The sequence below is a fragment of the Peromyscus eremicus genome, chromosome 11 (genome assembly GCF_949786415.1).
Source record: "Peromyscus eremicus chromosome 11, PerEre_H2_v1, whole genome shotgun sequence".
NCBI classification, from domain to species: Eukaryota; Metazoa; Chordata; class Mammalia; order Rodentia; family Cricetidae; genus Peromyscus; species Peromyscus eremicus.
In genome coordinates this window covers 104,154-117,342 of record NC_081427.1, presented here as the reverse complement: position 1 = coordinate 117,342, position 13,189 = coordinate 104,154, and the positions used below count along the sequence as shown (strand labels likewise).

General features: G+C 42.2%; 1 protein-coding gene across 1 annotated transcript; it reads right to left on the bottom strand.

Moving 5' to 3' along the window:
- Positions 1–1,955: 1,955 nt before the first annotated feature.
- On the bottom strand, positions 1,956–4,910 carry Lrrc14b (leucine rich repeat containing 14B). Its single transcript, XM_059276674.1, has 2 exons — positions 4,024–4,910; positions 1,956–2,625 (listed from the first exon to the last, which is right to left on the bottom strand). The coding sequence occupies exons 1-2, from the start codon at positions 4,908–4,910 to the stop codon at positions 1,980–1,982; spliced, it is 1,533 nt and encodes a 510-aa protein (XP_059132657.1). The 3' UTR covers positions 1,956–1,979.
- Between the last annotated feature and the right edge of the window lie 8,279 nt (positions 4,911–13,189).

Below are 13,189 nucleotides of genomic sequence, written 5' to 3'. Positions count from 1 at the left end.
TCTGAATAGAAATATGACAAACATGCCAGGTGGCGGCGCACGCCTTTAATCCCAGCACTCAGGAGGCAGAGGCAGGTAGACCTCTGAGTTCAAGGCCAGCCTGGTCTACAGAGTGAGTTCTAGTACAGGCTCTAAAGCTACACAGAGAAACCCTATCTCAAAAAACAACAGAAATATGACAAACTTGAAAGTACTTATATAGAAAACGTTTCAGTTATGGAATGATTGAGGAGCACTGGTGCTGCATGTTTTATTCCACATTAAGTTCTCAGAATCATCTTGGCAGAATTGGCAGCAGGCTCCCTCAGCTTAAGCCAGCTGATTATCCAGCTTCAGTTAAAGCTCTTCTCAATGGATACTTACCATGCCTTTCTTCTGTATTACCAGCACTATCTCTGAGAAGTTATTAGTTGTAGTACATCTAAAACAGTTTTCTCAGATTGTTTCCTAATGCATTAGATCCTTGAAGGAAGCCACATAGGCTCTAGTATCTGTTGCCACTGATCAGTCATGTGATTTTGGACAGACCACTTCATGGCTTTCTCTAAGGTTTATCTTTTAAAATGAGGACACATTTTCCATGAGAATCACATCAACTGTTTGTGACATGACCACTTTCCTAAGTCTGCTTTCTGTTTTTTTAAACTGAAATTGTTAGTGGCATATTTTTATTGCTGTTCAGGGGTCAAATGGAAGTACCCAGGTATGGGGACTTACTTGGGGGAGGAGATAGCATGGCAGATCCTTTGCTGGCACATGGGTGGTTATGAAGCTAAGCTTTTACTTCTGTCACAAGAAAATAATTGTCATATTCTAGATTTTAAAATTCAGAATATTAATGAAATAAACTGTACATAAGTTAAGCCACACTACTATTTTATTAGCATTTAAAATTGCACTAATACTTTTGCAAAGCAGATACTGGAAATGAAGTCCAAACAGGTCTTCCTTATGTGGTGATTTGTTCCTTAAAGGAGTTGCAAAGCGCCAGGCCTCAGCCATTCTGAGGAGCAGTGATTTGAGGGCATTACAGGCATGTTGTCATCTATAAAGTTCGTGCTTGAAAACTGTATAATTGAGTCACAACAAATTTCATAAAAATAAGCTGGGCAGTGGTGGCACATGCCTTTAATCCTAGCACTTGGAAGGCAGAGGCAGGTGGATCTCTGTGAGTTCGAGGCCCGCCTGGGCTACAGAGTGAGTTCTAGGAAAGGCACAAAGCTACAAGGAGAAACCCTGTCTCGAAAAACCAAAAAAAAAAAAAAATCACAAAAATAATCTGTGTCTTAAGTAAGTTTATAATTTTGTTCATAGCTATCCTCTGACACTTGTGGCTGCATATACTGTTCAGGTTGGACACAGAGCAGAAAATGGTCAGAATATTCCAAGAAATACTGGGCATATTTCAGCAGCTAGATGTTTTCATTCACCAAAAGATGGTGCAACCCTGCCAAAATTGGAAACAAAGAAAATTGATCTCCATCCACATCCCCCACCTTTCTGTGTAGGCAGATGTCATATGGTAAACAGTACAGCAGATAGAACATAGCTAAGTTTCTGCTAGACTCAGAGGTTAGGTTCATTTATTTTCAGTGTCTTTCTCTGGTTGTTTTTTTATGGGCTGCTGCTTCTATACATTTTCTGTCATGAGTTTTCTCATTTCTACCCCCTCACTGCATCAGAGCCAAGTTGACCCTATTTCACTACACCCTTCCCCGGTGTCCACATTCTCCTCCACCTTCTACCTTGGTGGTAGGTCCTTCACTCTAGGCGGTTTGGATCCTGCCGTGCTGACACACCCATTTATATATCTGGGCTCCTCTTAGAGCACATGATCAGTATGCCTGTAGTTTTCACTAAGGAATTCTGTGGCACTGATGTTGCTGGTGACAAATGGCAGAGCCTGATCTGATCCAGGACTGACCTCAGGGCACCATGCTAGTTGAAATGCACAGGCTCTTATAGCATGGTTCTAGCACCTACTCCATTTGTTCTAGTGCTCTGGAAAAGTTTTCCAAAGCAGTTTTGAAAGCTTGCAGCAAAAAAGTACCAAGTTCATTGCTGGTTTCATGAATGTCTGGGTCAAAACTTCCAAAAAGAGGGGTGGAGGCCTGGATGTCCTCCCGGTTAGCTCGAAGCAGTACTGCTCGTAGGTCCTCTGCAATCATGTCATATTTCTGTTGGTCAAATTTGGACACTGACAGCTCATCCTGGGGGTAGGTAGCACCCTCAGGGTAGCAGTCCTTTGGCACTGGGAACTCAATGTGACGCAGCCTAGGGAGTTCACAGAGTGCAGCAAAAAGGCGCTGGAGAGCACTGGCTGACAGTGGGTTTCCAAGGAACTTGAACTCCTGGAGCTGGTTGCAAGGGCTGAGGCCCAGAATCATCATTCCAACATGGTTGTCTGTGATGTTGCACTCCTCTAGGGTGAGTACTCTCAGTGTTTGGGCAGCCTGGCTCAGCAGCCTGAAGAAGGTAGAAGGGTACAGATGTACCAGGTTGTGTCCACTAAGGTCCAGCACCTCCAAGTGGGCAGTGTGCTTACAATCTGCTAAGAAGGATATGTCTTCGTGATTAAGGGCACAGTTGGCTAGGTCCAGCACTCTTAGTGGGGTCTTCAAGGGACTGTGAGGTAGGCAAAAACATCACAAATGTTATGAGGATCCCAGGTGAGCTGGAGTTTTAGTGGAGGTAGACAATCCATCCACTTTTCTATCTTAGGGACCACAGACTGCAGCCTGCCAGGAACTCCAGCTGACACTTCATTTTACATGGCTTCTGAGTTAAGAATGACTGATATTTTTAAGCAATTGAAAAAAAAAATCAAAATAATTTGTGACGTGAAAGTCACATGTTTCTTCTGACAGTCTATGGCTGCTGGTCCTGCTGAACAGTCAAAAATTGAACCTAAAATCGACCAACACCATCTTTCAAATTGGGTAGGGAAGTTAGGCACATGATCTCAGAATAGTCAGAATGTTGACTGGGGACAGCAAAAGACAGAATTAGCTTGAAAGAAGGTACTGTCACTCTGATAATAGAACCAATACAATTTCAGGGCTGGGAAGGGAAGCCCAGCACCCTGAATTTGGGCTCCATATCCTGAATTCACTAGGCATCCTATATCAGCTGGGGGCGGTGTGTCTGGAACAACATCCCCACCCAGGATTCATGAGAAAATACATATTCAGGCTATCTCATATACATTTTCTGGGAATATCCTCATCACTGCTCTTGTTAAGCAAGGCAGTATGTATTGGGGTCTTGTTCTTTGTCCCTACTACCCTGTTCTTGCTGCCTCCCCATGGCCTGCCCACACATGGTCCCACATGACAACCTACGACTAGGACAATACTCTCCACATGAAGCCACCTTGACTTTATCACTACCTGGCAGCTGCCCTCCTGCCCTTCTTCATAGCAGTTGCTGAGGAGGAGAGCCAGGATTTCAGATGAGACAACAGTTCACCTGATAGCTCACACAACATTCTCACTATGCTGAGCTACAATTCCCATTCCTGACCTGGGAAAATACTGTAAGACACTAAATATTGGGTAATTTGTTATACAACAATAGTCAGTAGAAGATCTAGTTGTGCATTCTGCATTGTTTACTTTCTAATTAATACCTTCCTTCCTCCTCTTCCCTCCTCCTCTGATGCTGGGAATTAAAACTAGGATCCTGCTACTGCTTTATTACTAAACTACCCTATACACTCAGCCCTTATTTTTGTTTTTGTTTGTTGAGATAAGACCTCTCTTTGTAATTGGCTTCAAACTTAGAGTGCTACTGCCTATGCCTCCTGAGTGCTGGGATAATGGGCAAGCCCCCATGCCTAGCTTTTGTTAATTGAAAGGAGTCTTCCAAGTTGGCTCAGTGCTCAGGTTCTTTCCTCTTAACTCCTGCGGCTCTGGCCAACACATCCCCAGAGAACATTGTGTAAGCAGGTCCCATCTCTATCCCTATACCTCACTGACTCCAGCTCTACTCCACCGAACTTGTGCCCAGTTATCTGAGACTTACCTAAGCAATGTTTGGATCTTCCCAGTCAGTGTAGAGAAAGCTACACTTAGCTCGGTGAGCTGGTTCATCCGGCTGAGCTCCCAGGCAATAGAGGTGAGGAGGCGATCCTCACCCTCTGGAGTTAGGGCATAGGTGGGGGGTGCATCGAAGGCCTTGGTGGGTAAGGTGAGTGAGGTCAGTTGAGGGAAGCCCACCTGGGCCAGTAGCTGCTGTACATGGCCAGCATGCAACCGTACATTGTGTACTACCTCCAACTTTCTTAGCTTGCTTGGCCCAGCTAGGCCAAGCACTTGTAGGAGCTGCCCAGGGCTCAGGCTATCTGCCCGGAGTGAAGGGCAGCAGACCCGCAGAGGGGCTGGGCCTGCTGGCTTCAGGGCCTGCACCACCATGTCAAAGTTACCTTCTGTGACAAAGAGGTCAGCAAAGACTTCAATGGGGTGCCTAGCTGTACAGGACTGTCCTTGGAGCTGGCAGCAGGTCCTGGCCAGCACCTTAGTACGGCCCCACCTTCCTAGTGCCCTCCCACAAGGACATTGCTGCACCTGTACATCCTGAATGCCTGTGAAATCAGCTACCCGAAGTCGGTCGCTCCCACTTTGCAGCACATGGTCAGCGAGGCCCTGCATACAGGCCTCCAGGCAGGCCTTGCAGGCACGATCACGTAGGTCTTCAGGGTGGTCAGTGTTTGGCCCCAGCAGCACAGCCAGCCGGAACTCCTCTAGGGGCCAGTGACTCAGCACAGCACGGGTTACTTCTGCCTGCTCTAGCAGGTAACTGGCCTTGAATAGGAGTGGGTAGAGGTTGTAGGCTATATGGTCCAGGCTCTCCTCGGCCAGCTTGGGGTGGGACACCAAGGCTTCAGCAGAAATAAAACGGAGCGACCTCATTGTGTCCCTGGTCGGGATGGTGCTGTCCCTGCTGTTCCTCCCAAAGCGTGTGGGTTTTGTGCCTATTTTTAGCTGCTGCTGCTTCTGGGCTCTGGACAGAAAGTGGTAAACTGGCCCTTGTGGTCATCTGACTGCTATTTTGGTCCTTGGATACTAGTTTGGCCATGATTGTGGAGGTATCTGTCTGTTTCATGGCATCCTGCTGGTGAAATGTGAGCTGCTTAGCTTTGTTACCCAATGTGGGGCCAATAAGAGGTTGAGCTCAAGGTACTTGCGCAAATAGCCTAAGGCTTACAATACAGATGGATACTCTGCCCATCCCAGTCAAAAGATCTGAGTGAAGCTAGATCCTGAGCTGCATTTGGATGGTTGAGACAGTGGTCTTTGGTTAAAGTCCTTCTTTTCCTTATAACTAGGAGTCAGAGGTGCAAGGGCCAGGATTGTGGGGTGAGTATCTCAGACAACTCTTCAAATTTTAAGAATACTGGCCAGCTTCACCATCTCTTATCCCCAAGGTCCTTCTTTGCACAAGAGGGAGAAATAGTTTCCCTGCAGAACAGACTAGTGAAGGAGGCGATGCAGAAAATAAATGCAGGTACCTGTAGGCTGTGGGTTTTCAACCCTAGCATAGTTATGTGTTGAATAACTGTTAAATGATTAGATCTGCCTGCTCATCATCCCCATCATTTGCAGTTGGGCAGCATATCCTGGCTCATAGGTTCCCATGGGTGCCAGCTGTGGCAGGAGGGCCATAGTAGAGAAAGAGAGGGAGAGGGAGAACAGGAGGCAGACAGGGGCCAATCCAGATGAGAGTGCTGACCTCAGGTGCACCCCAATTTCCCTATGTTATCTTTGACTTCCTCCTCCTGATCTAGAGCTTTATCTCTCCCAAAGACTTTGCCATGGACAGAGATGGGAATATGCTATCATGGTGGAGCACCAGGCACTGCCAGGTGGGCAGGATTTCTATGGAAGGTAATCCTTGACACGACTTTGCCCTAATTTCATCACTTGCCCCTGTCCCCAGTCTTGGCTGTTGTTGGTTCTTTTTTGCTCTTTATGCTTTGCTCTTTGGGGGTCCTGCCACCCAGCTCTCAAATAAATCACATGAGGCTCATTCATTCTTATGAATGCCCAGCCTTAGCTTGGCTTGTTTCTAGTCAGCCCTTCTCAACTTAAAGTATCACAACTACCTTTTGCCTCTGGGATTTTACCTTTCTCTATTTCTGTATATCTTTTCTTTACTTCTTATTCCATGTCTGGCTGTGTAGCTGGGTGTCTGGCCCCTTCTTTTCTTGCTCCTTGATCTCTTCTTCCCAGATTTCTCCTCCTGTTTATTCTCTCTGCCAGCCAGACCAGTGTATCCTTTCTCCTGCCTTGCTATTGGCTGTTCAGTTCTTTATTAGACCAATCAAGTGTTTTTGACAGGCAAAGTAACACAGCTTCATAGAGTTAAACAAATGCAACGTAAAAGAATGCAACACATCTTTGCACCATTAGATAAATGTTCCACAATATAAACAAATGTAACACATCTTAAACTAATATTCTACAACACTTGGCCTCTGAACTGTTACCATATTTGTTAAATAAGAACCCAAAATTAGTGATGCTAACATCTATCCTTTAAGGTATAAAATAAACATGTGACTAGGTTATTACTGGTCTAGATCTACATTCATTGCTGTATGAATCACTTTGAAATATGTTTGGAAATAATAGTATACATAGTGAATTATATAATTTTTTAAATTTTTGAGACAGGGTTTCTCTGTGTAACAGTCCTAGCTGTCCTGGAACTCACTGTAGACTAGGCTGGCCTTGAACTCACAAAGATCTGCCTGCCTATGCCTCCCAGGGGCTGGGATTAAAGGCATGTACCACCACTGCCCAGCCAAATTATATCATTTTTAAATGCTCCATGAACACATTGAACCTCCTGACATGCTTATAGAATTTCACAGGTAAAATGGATACTTAAAAATTACATTTATTTTGTTTGTGTTTGTACATGTGTATGTGTGTGTACACAAGTGCAGGCATGTGTGTGCCACAGTATGCATATGGAGGTCAGAGGACAACTTGCATGAGTTAGATTTTCCTTTTATAAATGTGAGTTCTGGGGCTCTAACTCTGGTTGTCAGGTAGCAAATGCATGCCTGAAATGGATAACTTGACATACTATTTCTGCTTATGCAATAAAGCTTACTTGTTTTTTATATTGATCCTTATTATGATTACTTTTCAATGATATCTCAGTGTTCATATCTACCCTATTTCATAAGTTATATTCCAAAACTCATGACTTTTCTTGTCTGTAATGTCTCACAACTTCATATTTCTGATTTCAATTGAAATCTTCAAGTCTCCAGCATTACATAAGATTTCAACTTGAAGAAAAATATCACTCTTTTCTCTCTATTTGTTTTGGTACAGAATTTCATTTAGCTCAGGATAGTCTAGAACTTGCCATGTAACTGAAGATAAATTTGAACCCTTGATCTTCCTATTCTACCTACCAAGTGCAGGTGTTATAGAAATGTACCACCATACCCAATCTAAGAACCTTCTTTTGAGTTTAATTTCAAAGCTCCAGCATCACCTCACTTTTTCTGTTTACAATAACATTTAAAGAATAGTTACCACTTCTTCCAAATCCAAGTCAGTTTAAACTTGCAAAAAGATCCCTCTCTCTGGTTGTTGCTTCATTAATATAAGTAATGTTTCCCATTAAAATATGAATACAATCATCTATCTGCCTTCCCATACATAAAGCCACTGAATGTTTCTATTTTTATCTTACTTGGCATGAAAGAAAGTTGAGCCATGAGAATTATTTGTGATAATTTTGTGATTATTTCTTTCTTGGACCTTTAAAAAATTATATGAAAATCTTATATCCATACAATGTGTTTTGATCCAGTTCATACCCCCAATCCAGTCCCTCTGCATCAATTCTTCTAACCCCAACTTACCCTCACTATTCCCTCCCAATTTAATTTGTTCTTCCAACCCCCATCATTGCTAATGTGTGTATGGGTGTAAGACCATCTACTGGAAGATGGGTAGCCTCTCAGGGGCCACATCTTTGAAGAAGACTGCCTCTTCTTCTTGCAGAAGCCATCAATTGTTTCTCAGCTATGGGTGGGATTTTGTAACCACATTCCATCCAGGATGGTACTTTGAATTAAATTTGTACTGGTTTTATACATACTGTCACAACCCATGTAAGTCCATGTGTCCAACTTCTTTGTGTCTTGAAAATACTGTTTTGTTGCAGTTATCTGCCATCTCTGGCACTTATAATCTTTCCATCCCATCTTCTGTGATAATCCCTGAGCCCAAGTGGGAAGGAGATGTGATATAGATGTCCCAATTAATACTGAACATTCCACAGTGACTTATTCTTTGCACTCTGACCAGTTGTGTGTCTCTGTGCTAATTGGCATTTTCTGCTAAAAGAAGCTTCTTTGATGAAGGTTGAGAGATACAGTAATATAGGGTTATATGTAGCCGTAAGTTTTCTCAGGTCCCACCTGGCTTCAGGGTCCCGCATTCCTCTGGTCCCACCTGGCCCCGTGGTCCCTCAGCCGCTTATAAAATAATCATTCAAAGGCTTAATATTAATTATCAATTGTATGACCTATGGCAGGCTTCTAACTAGCTAGCTCTTATAGTTTAACTCAACCCATAACTAGTAATCTATGTATCGCCATGTATTCTGTGGCTTTATTGGTCTGCTGGCATGTTGCTCCTTGGGCAGCAGGCTAGTCTTTGTCTGCCTTTGTCTTTCCTGTCTCTCTCATTAGATCTCCCGCCTGCCTCTAAACTGCCTTGCTGTAGGCCAAAGTAGCTTATTTATTAACCAATGGGAACAACATATATTCACAACGTACAGAAAGACATCCCCCAGCATTTCCCCTTTTCTATCTAATCAAAAAGGAAGGTTTTAGCTTTAATATAGTAAAATTACATATAACAAATAGTTATCAAGCAAGAATTACAGTTACAATGTCTAGTCTATTTGTATTTTGCAAAATTAATGAAAATATTTTATCATCTATCCTATATTTGTGAGTCTAAAGTTTCATATCTAATTTATCTTTTATCATAACCAAGGAAAGATGTAACTATCTAGTCTTCAACTACACCCAAGACCCCAGAAGTATATAATATTACCTAAGTAAACAGGAAGAGCATTGTAAGCAACTTCCAAAAATCTATAATAACAGAGGCAGCTGGCTGCCTGGACAGTCACCCAAAGTTCCTCTGCAATATTGGGGCATTCATCTTCATCCTATAGGCCTAGAGTTTTTTAGTCACTTCTCCCTATGTCCTGTAGAAAGTCTGGCAGTCTCCTCTGCAAAGCAGGGACCTGAAGAACTATCTCACTTTGTTTGGGCATAATTTAGTGGTCATTTTTCCTATGGGTCCTGTATGTCCAGTTTGTACAAAATATTATCAAGCAGTCCAGGCAAGAGCAGTTTCTTGCCCAAATGGCTATTTTTGCCATAAAGAAAGCAAACTCCATATGGAGTTTCTTTGATGCCCACCATCCTCTTTGATATAAAGGGTGCTGCTAGGAGCAGATGTGTCTCACTGTCCAGAAAGTCTAAGTTTTTAAAACATTTTAAATGCCATATTCTGTAGGTCTTTGAAGTGTTTGAAGATTATCTACCTAATTGAAGCTGTCCTGGATTATCTGGAGACTTCTCATGGGGTCTTCCTTGATGGAACCATATTAACCTGGAAGCAGCACATAAGTTCTCATCTTCTGTGGAAACAAAAGCAGAACTTCTTTTCCAAAGCAACATATTTTTAGACACAAATTTTGAAGTCAAGATACCTTTAAAATATACATATTTGTTTAACTGAGTATCCTTTACAATCAAATGTCTTTCTGCAATTAAAAATCCCAAAGACAATATAAATATAAAATCTCTGTGTGATTTTCATCCTTATGTGGCTTATTTTTTATATTACTTTTATTGTCTCTTTATAGACTTTATTTTTTAAAATTATCTATTTCTTTATTTAACTATCTATCCCTCTTTTCCTCTCTCTTTCAAGCCTATGTACATTTTTACACTAAACGTAAACCATTTAGAGGTTTATTCCACCTGAATCTGTCTTTTGTGTATCTATAATCCTTTTCTGATCATTGCAAACTGTAGCATGGCTAAGATTGAAGCAGCAGTCCTGGCTGCTGACTCCACCCATTTCAGCTTTCCAATATGGTAGAGGTACCCAGGAGAGTCACGCTTATTCCACCAACTCTGGGGTCCATACTGCCATCAGATAGCATACATCTGGCCCATAAACCCTTTTTGTCTATATTAGTAAAGGCTAAATCCATTATGCAGTGTGCTGTGCAGCTTGGAGACACCTCTGTGTACCAAAGTGAAAATGCACCATGCTGTGATCAAGCATGAATGCTGCAGCGTCTTGTAGCCTGCATGAGACATGAAGTAGGAAGCTGTTTTTGGCTCCATTTTAGAATCTCTTATTAAGTTCTCTCAGGTTTTAGGTGGAAACTCAAGCCCCACATTGAGCACCAAATGTAGCCATAAGCTTTCTCAGGTCCTGCCTGGCACCAGGGTCCCGTGTTCCTCCGGTCCTGCCAGGGCCCATGGTCCCACAGCTGCTTATACAATAATAATTCAGAGGCTTAATATTAATTATCAATTGTATGGCCTATGGCAGGCTTTTTACTAGCTAGCTCTTATAGGTTAACTCAACCTATAACTATTAATCTATGTATCGCCATGTGTTCTGTGGCTTTACTGGTCTGCTGGCATGTTGCTCCTTGGGCAGCAGGCTGGTGTCTTCCCAGAATCTGCCTTTATATTTCCTATCTCTCTCCTTGGATTTCCCACCTGCCTCTAAGCTGCCTTGCCATAAGCAAAGGCAGCTTATTTATTAACCAATGGGAGCAATATATATTCACAGCATACAGAAAGACATATTCTAGCAGTTATAACAATAGATAAGACATGAGGAGTCAATTTAATACTATATCCATATAGCAGAATAATAGCTGTAATTCTCCCTTAGGGCCTATGACCTATTTAGCCATGAGTTATTGGCCTCTATAATAGTACCAAGCATGCACTTCCTCTTGTGCAGTGAGCCCTAAATCCAATCAGAAAGAGATTGACTGCTCCTATAAGATCCATGCCATTTTTGCACCAGTGAGCCTATTCTGTTAGGTTGATCAATGTTGTAACTTTTAGAGTTTTCCGATTACTTTTCTTCTCCATTAGCATACAGAGCACCTTCCAGTGTACAGGAATTTCTAAAGTCTTAATAAATAAAAAACAAGGAGCCAGAAATTTAGGTTAAAGCCTGAGAGAAAGATCAGAGGAATAGGACAAACCACAAGCTAACCTCACCTCATCAACTCCACAGCTTCCAAAGAGGGTTTCTTCCTGTATACTCACATTTATATGCCTTTTCTGTTCTGTTGTCTCATTGGCGCTCTTGGCCCCAGATACATTACTTCCTCTTCCTCTACACATCTCTGTCACTTTCTGTCTACCTGTCCAGACCTCCAGACCTCTATGGTTGGTATTGGGATTAAAGGCATGTGCCATCATGCTTGGCTCTGTTCCCCAGTGTGGCCTTCAACACACAGAGATTCTGCCTGCTAAGTGGTAGGATTAAGGGCGTGTGCTACTGCTGCCTGACTTCTTTGTTTACATATAATGGCTGGCCTTTTTCTTCTGATCTCCAGGCAAGCTTTATTTATTAAAGCACAAATAAAATATCACCACATTTCCTTTTTTGTAAAATAAAAAAAATTAAAAAGTTAAAACTAATATAAGAAAAAATATATACAATAATTACAATAACTATATACAATATATACAAGCAATAGATACATCAACAATGTCTAGTCCATTTGCATTTGACAAATTCAGTGAAAATATTCCATTATCTGTCCTATTTTGGTGAATCCAAAATGTACCTAATTCACTTTCTATCCTAACTTATATTACCAACAGAAAACTATCTTATGATGTCTTTCAAACTTATACACTTAACACCTCTTAATGAGTTCCTTTTCTGAATTTCTTAACAAGGAAAACTGTAACTGTAACTATCTAATCTTCAATTCCCTCAGAGACCTGAGAAGGAAATAATATTACCTAGTAAAATAGGAAACAGGTGTGCAAACATGTGACTTCCAAAAAATGTGTTATGACAGAAACAGCCAGCTTCCTGGACAGTCACTTGTGGTTTCTCTGCACATTGGGACATCATCTTCGGCCTACAGTCTTAGTGTATCTGAGACTCATTTGTGAAGTAGGATGTACACAGCTACACAGGCCCACAGCTCGACCTCACATTTGGCGTGAGTATTCCATGTACCATATAAACTTGAATTCTGCCAGTGTCCTGTCATTATTCAGGATTTTAAATTCTGGAAATTGCTGGTGTTTTTGGAATTCAGCTTCCCATTCTTCTTGGCTTGTGGGTGGCTTCATTTCCTTTATTAAATGCCAGTCTACCATTGAGAGGTTAGACCCCATTAGCCTAGTTACTCCTTCAAGAGTAACTGTTTCAGGTACTGTTCCACTGCACACCAGAAGCCATTGGTCCACTGCCTGTCCAGCTGCCTTCAAAGAAAGGGGCACTGTACCTTTTCCAGATTGTAAAGCCACTTCAGTGATGGTGCCATATTGTCCTGGCCTCAGAGGAGCCTGTTGCCAAAGCTGCAACCACACTTCTCCTGGTAAGGATTGGTAGTCCTTTGTTTTGCATCCTAATTTTCCATTTTGGATAGCTTATGGTCAGCAGTCGATGTGAGGGTACTTTGTTGCCCAGTGTCTAACTTTTGCCACAACGAAAGTTAATTCCATATGCATTTTCTTCAATGCCCATATCTTCTCTGAAGTAGATTGGTGCTGCCAGGAGTAGACATGTCTCTTGGGAATATGGGTATCATGTTCTTTAAATTGCTTCCTGCTGTTTGTGGGCAAAGGCATCTTTAGGAGATTCTGAAAAGAAAAAGTTTGGGTTAATTGTCAAATTCCAGGAGAGGTAGCTGTATCATTTGTTGTCCAGTCTCCACATAATGTGAAAGTGCAGGGCTTATCTCAAGTCCTCGCTTGAGAAGTCTGTGGAGCTGGATCATCTCACCTAGCCATCTTGAAATTGTCCTGTGCAGTTTGTAGTCCAAAGCTGATCCTTGGGTAATGTTTGTCAGCTTAGTGGTATTATTATTATCCATATGGAATCATCATTGTGGGGCCCCATCATCTTTCTGGAGAATTCAA

What these genes read in the sequence shown, in the direction of transcription:
- Lrrc14b (XM_059276674.1), bottom strand. Translation starts at nt 4,910, where the DNA reads ATGAGGTCGCTCCGTTTTATTTCTGCTGAAGCCTTGGTGTCCCACCCC. An exon ending in AAGATCCAAACATTGCTTAG is followed by an intron (nt 2,626 to 4,023) that starts GTAAGTCTCAGA and finishes CCTACCTCACAG; the next exon opens with TCCCTTGAAGACCCCACTAA.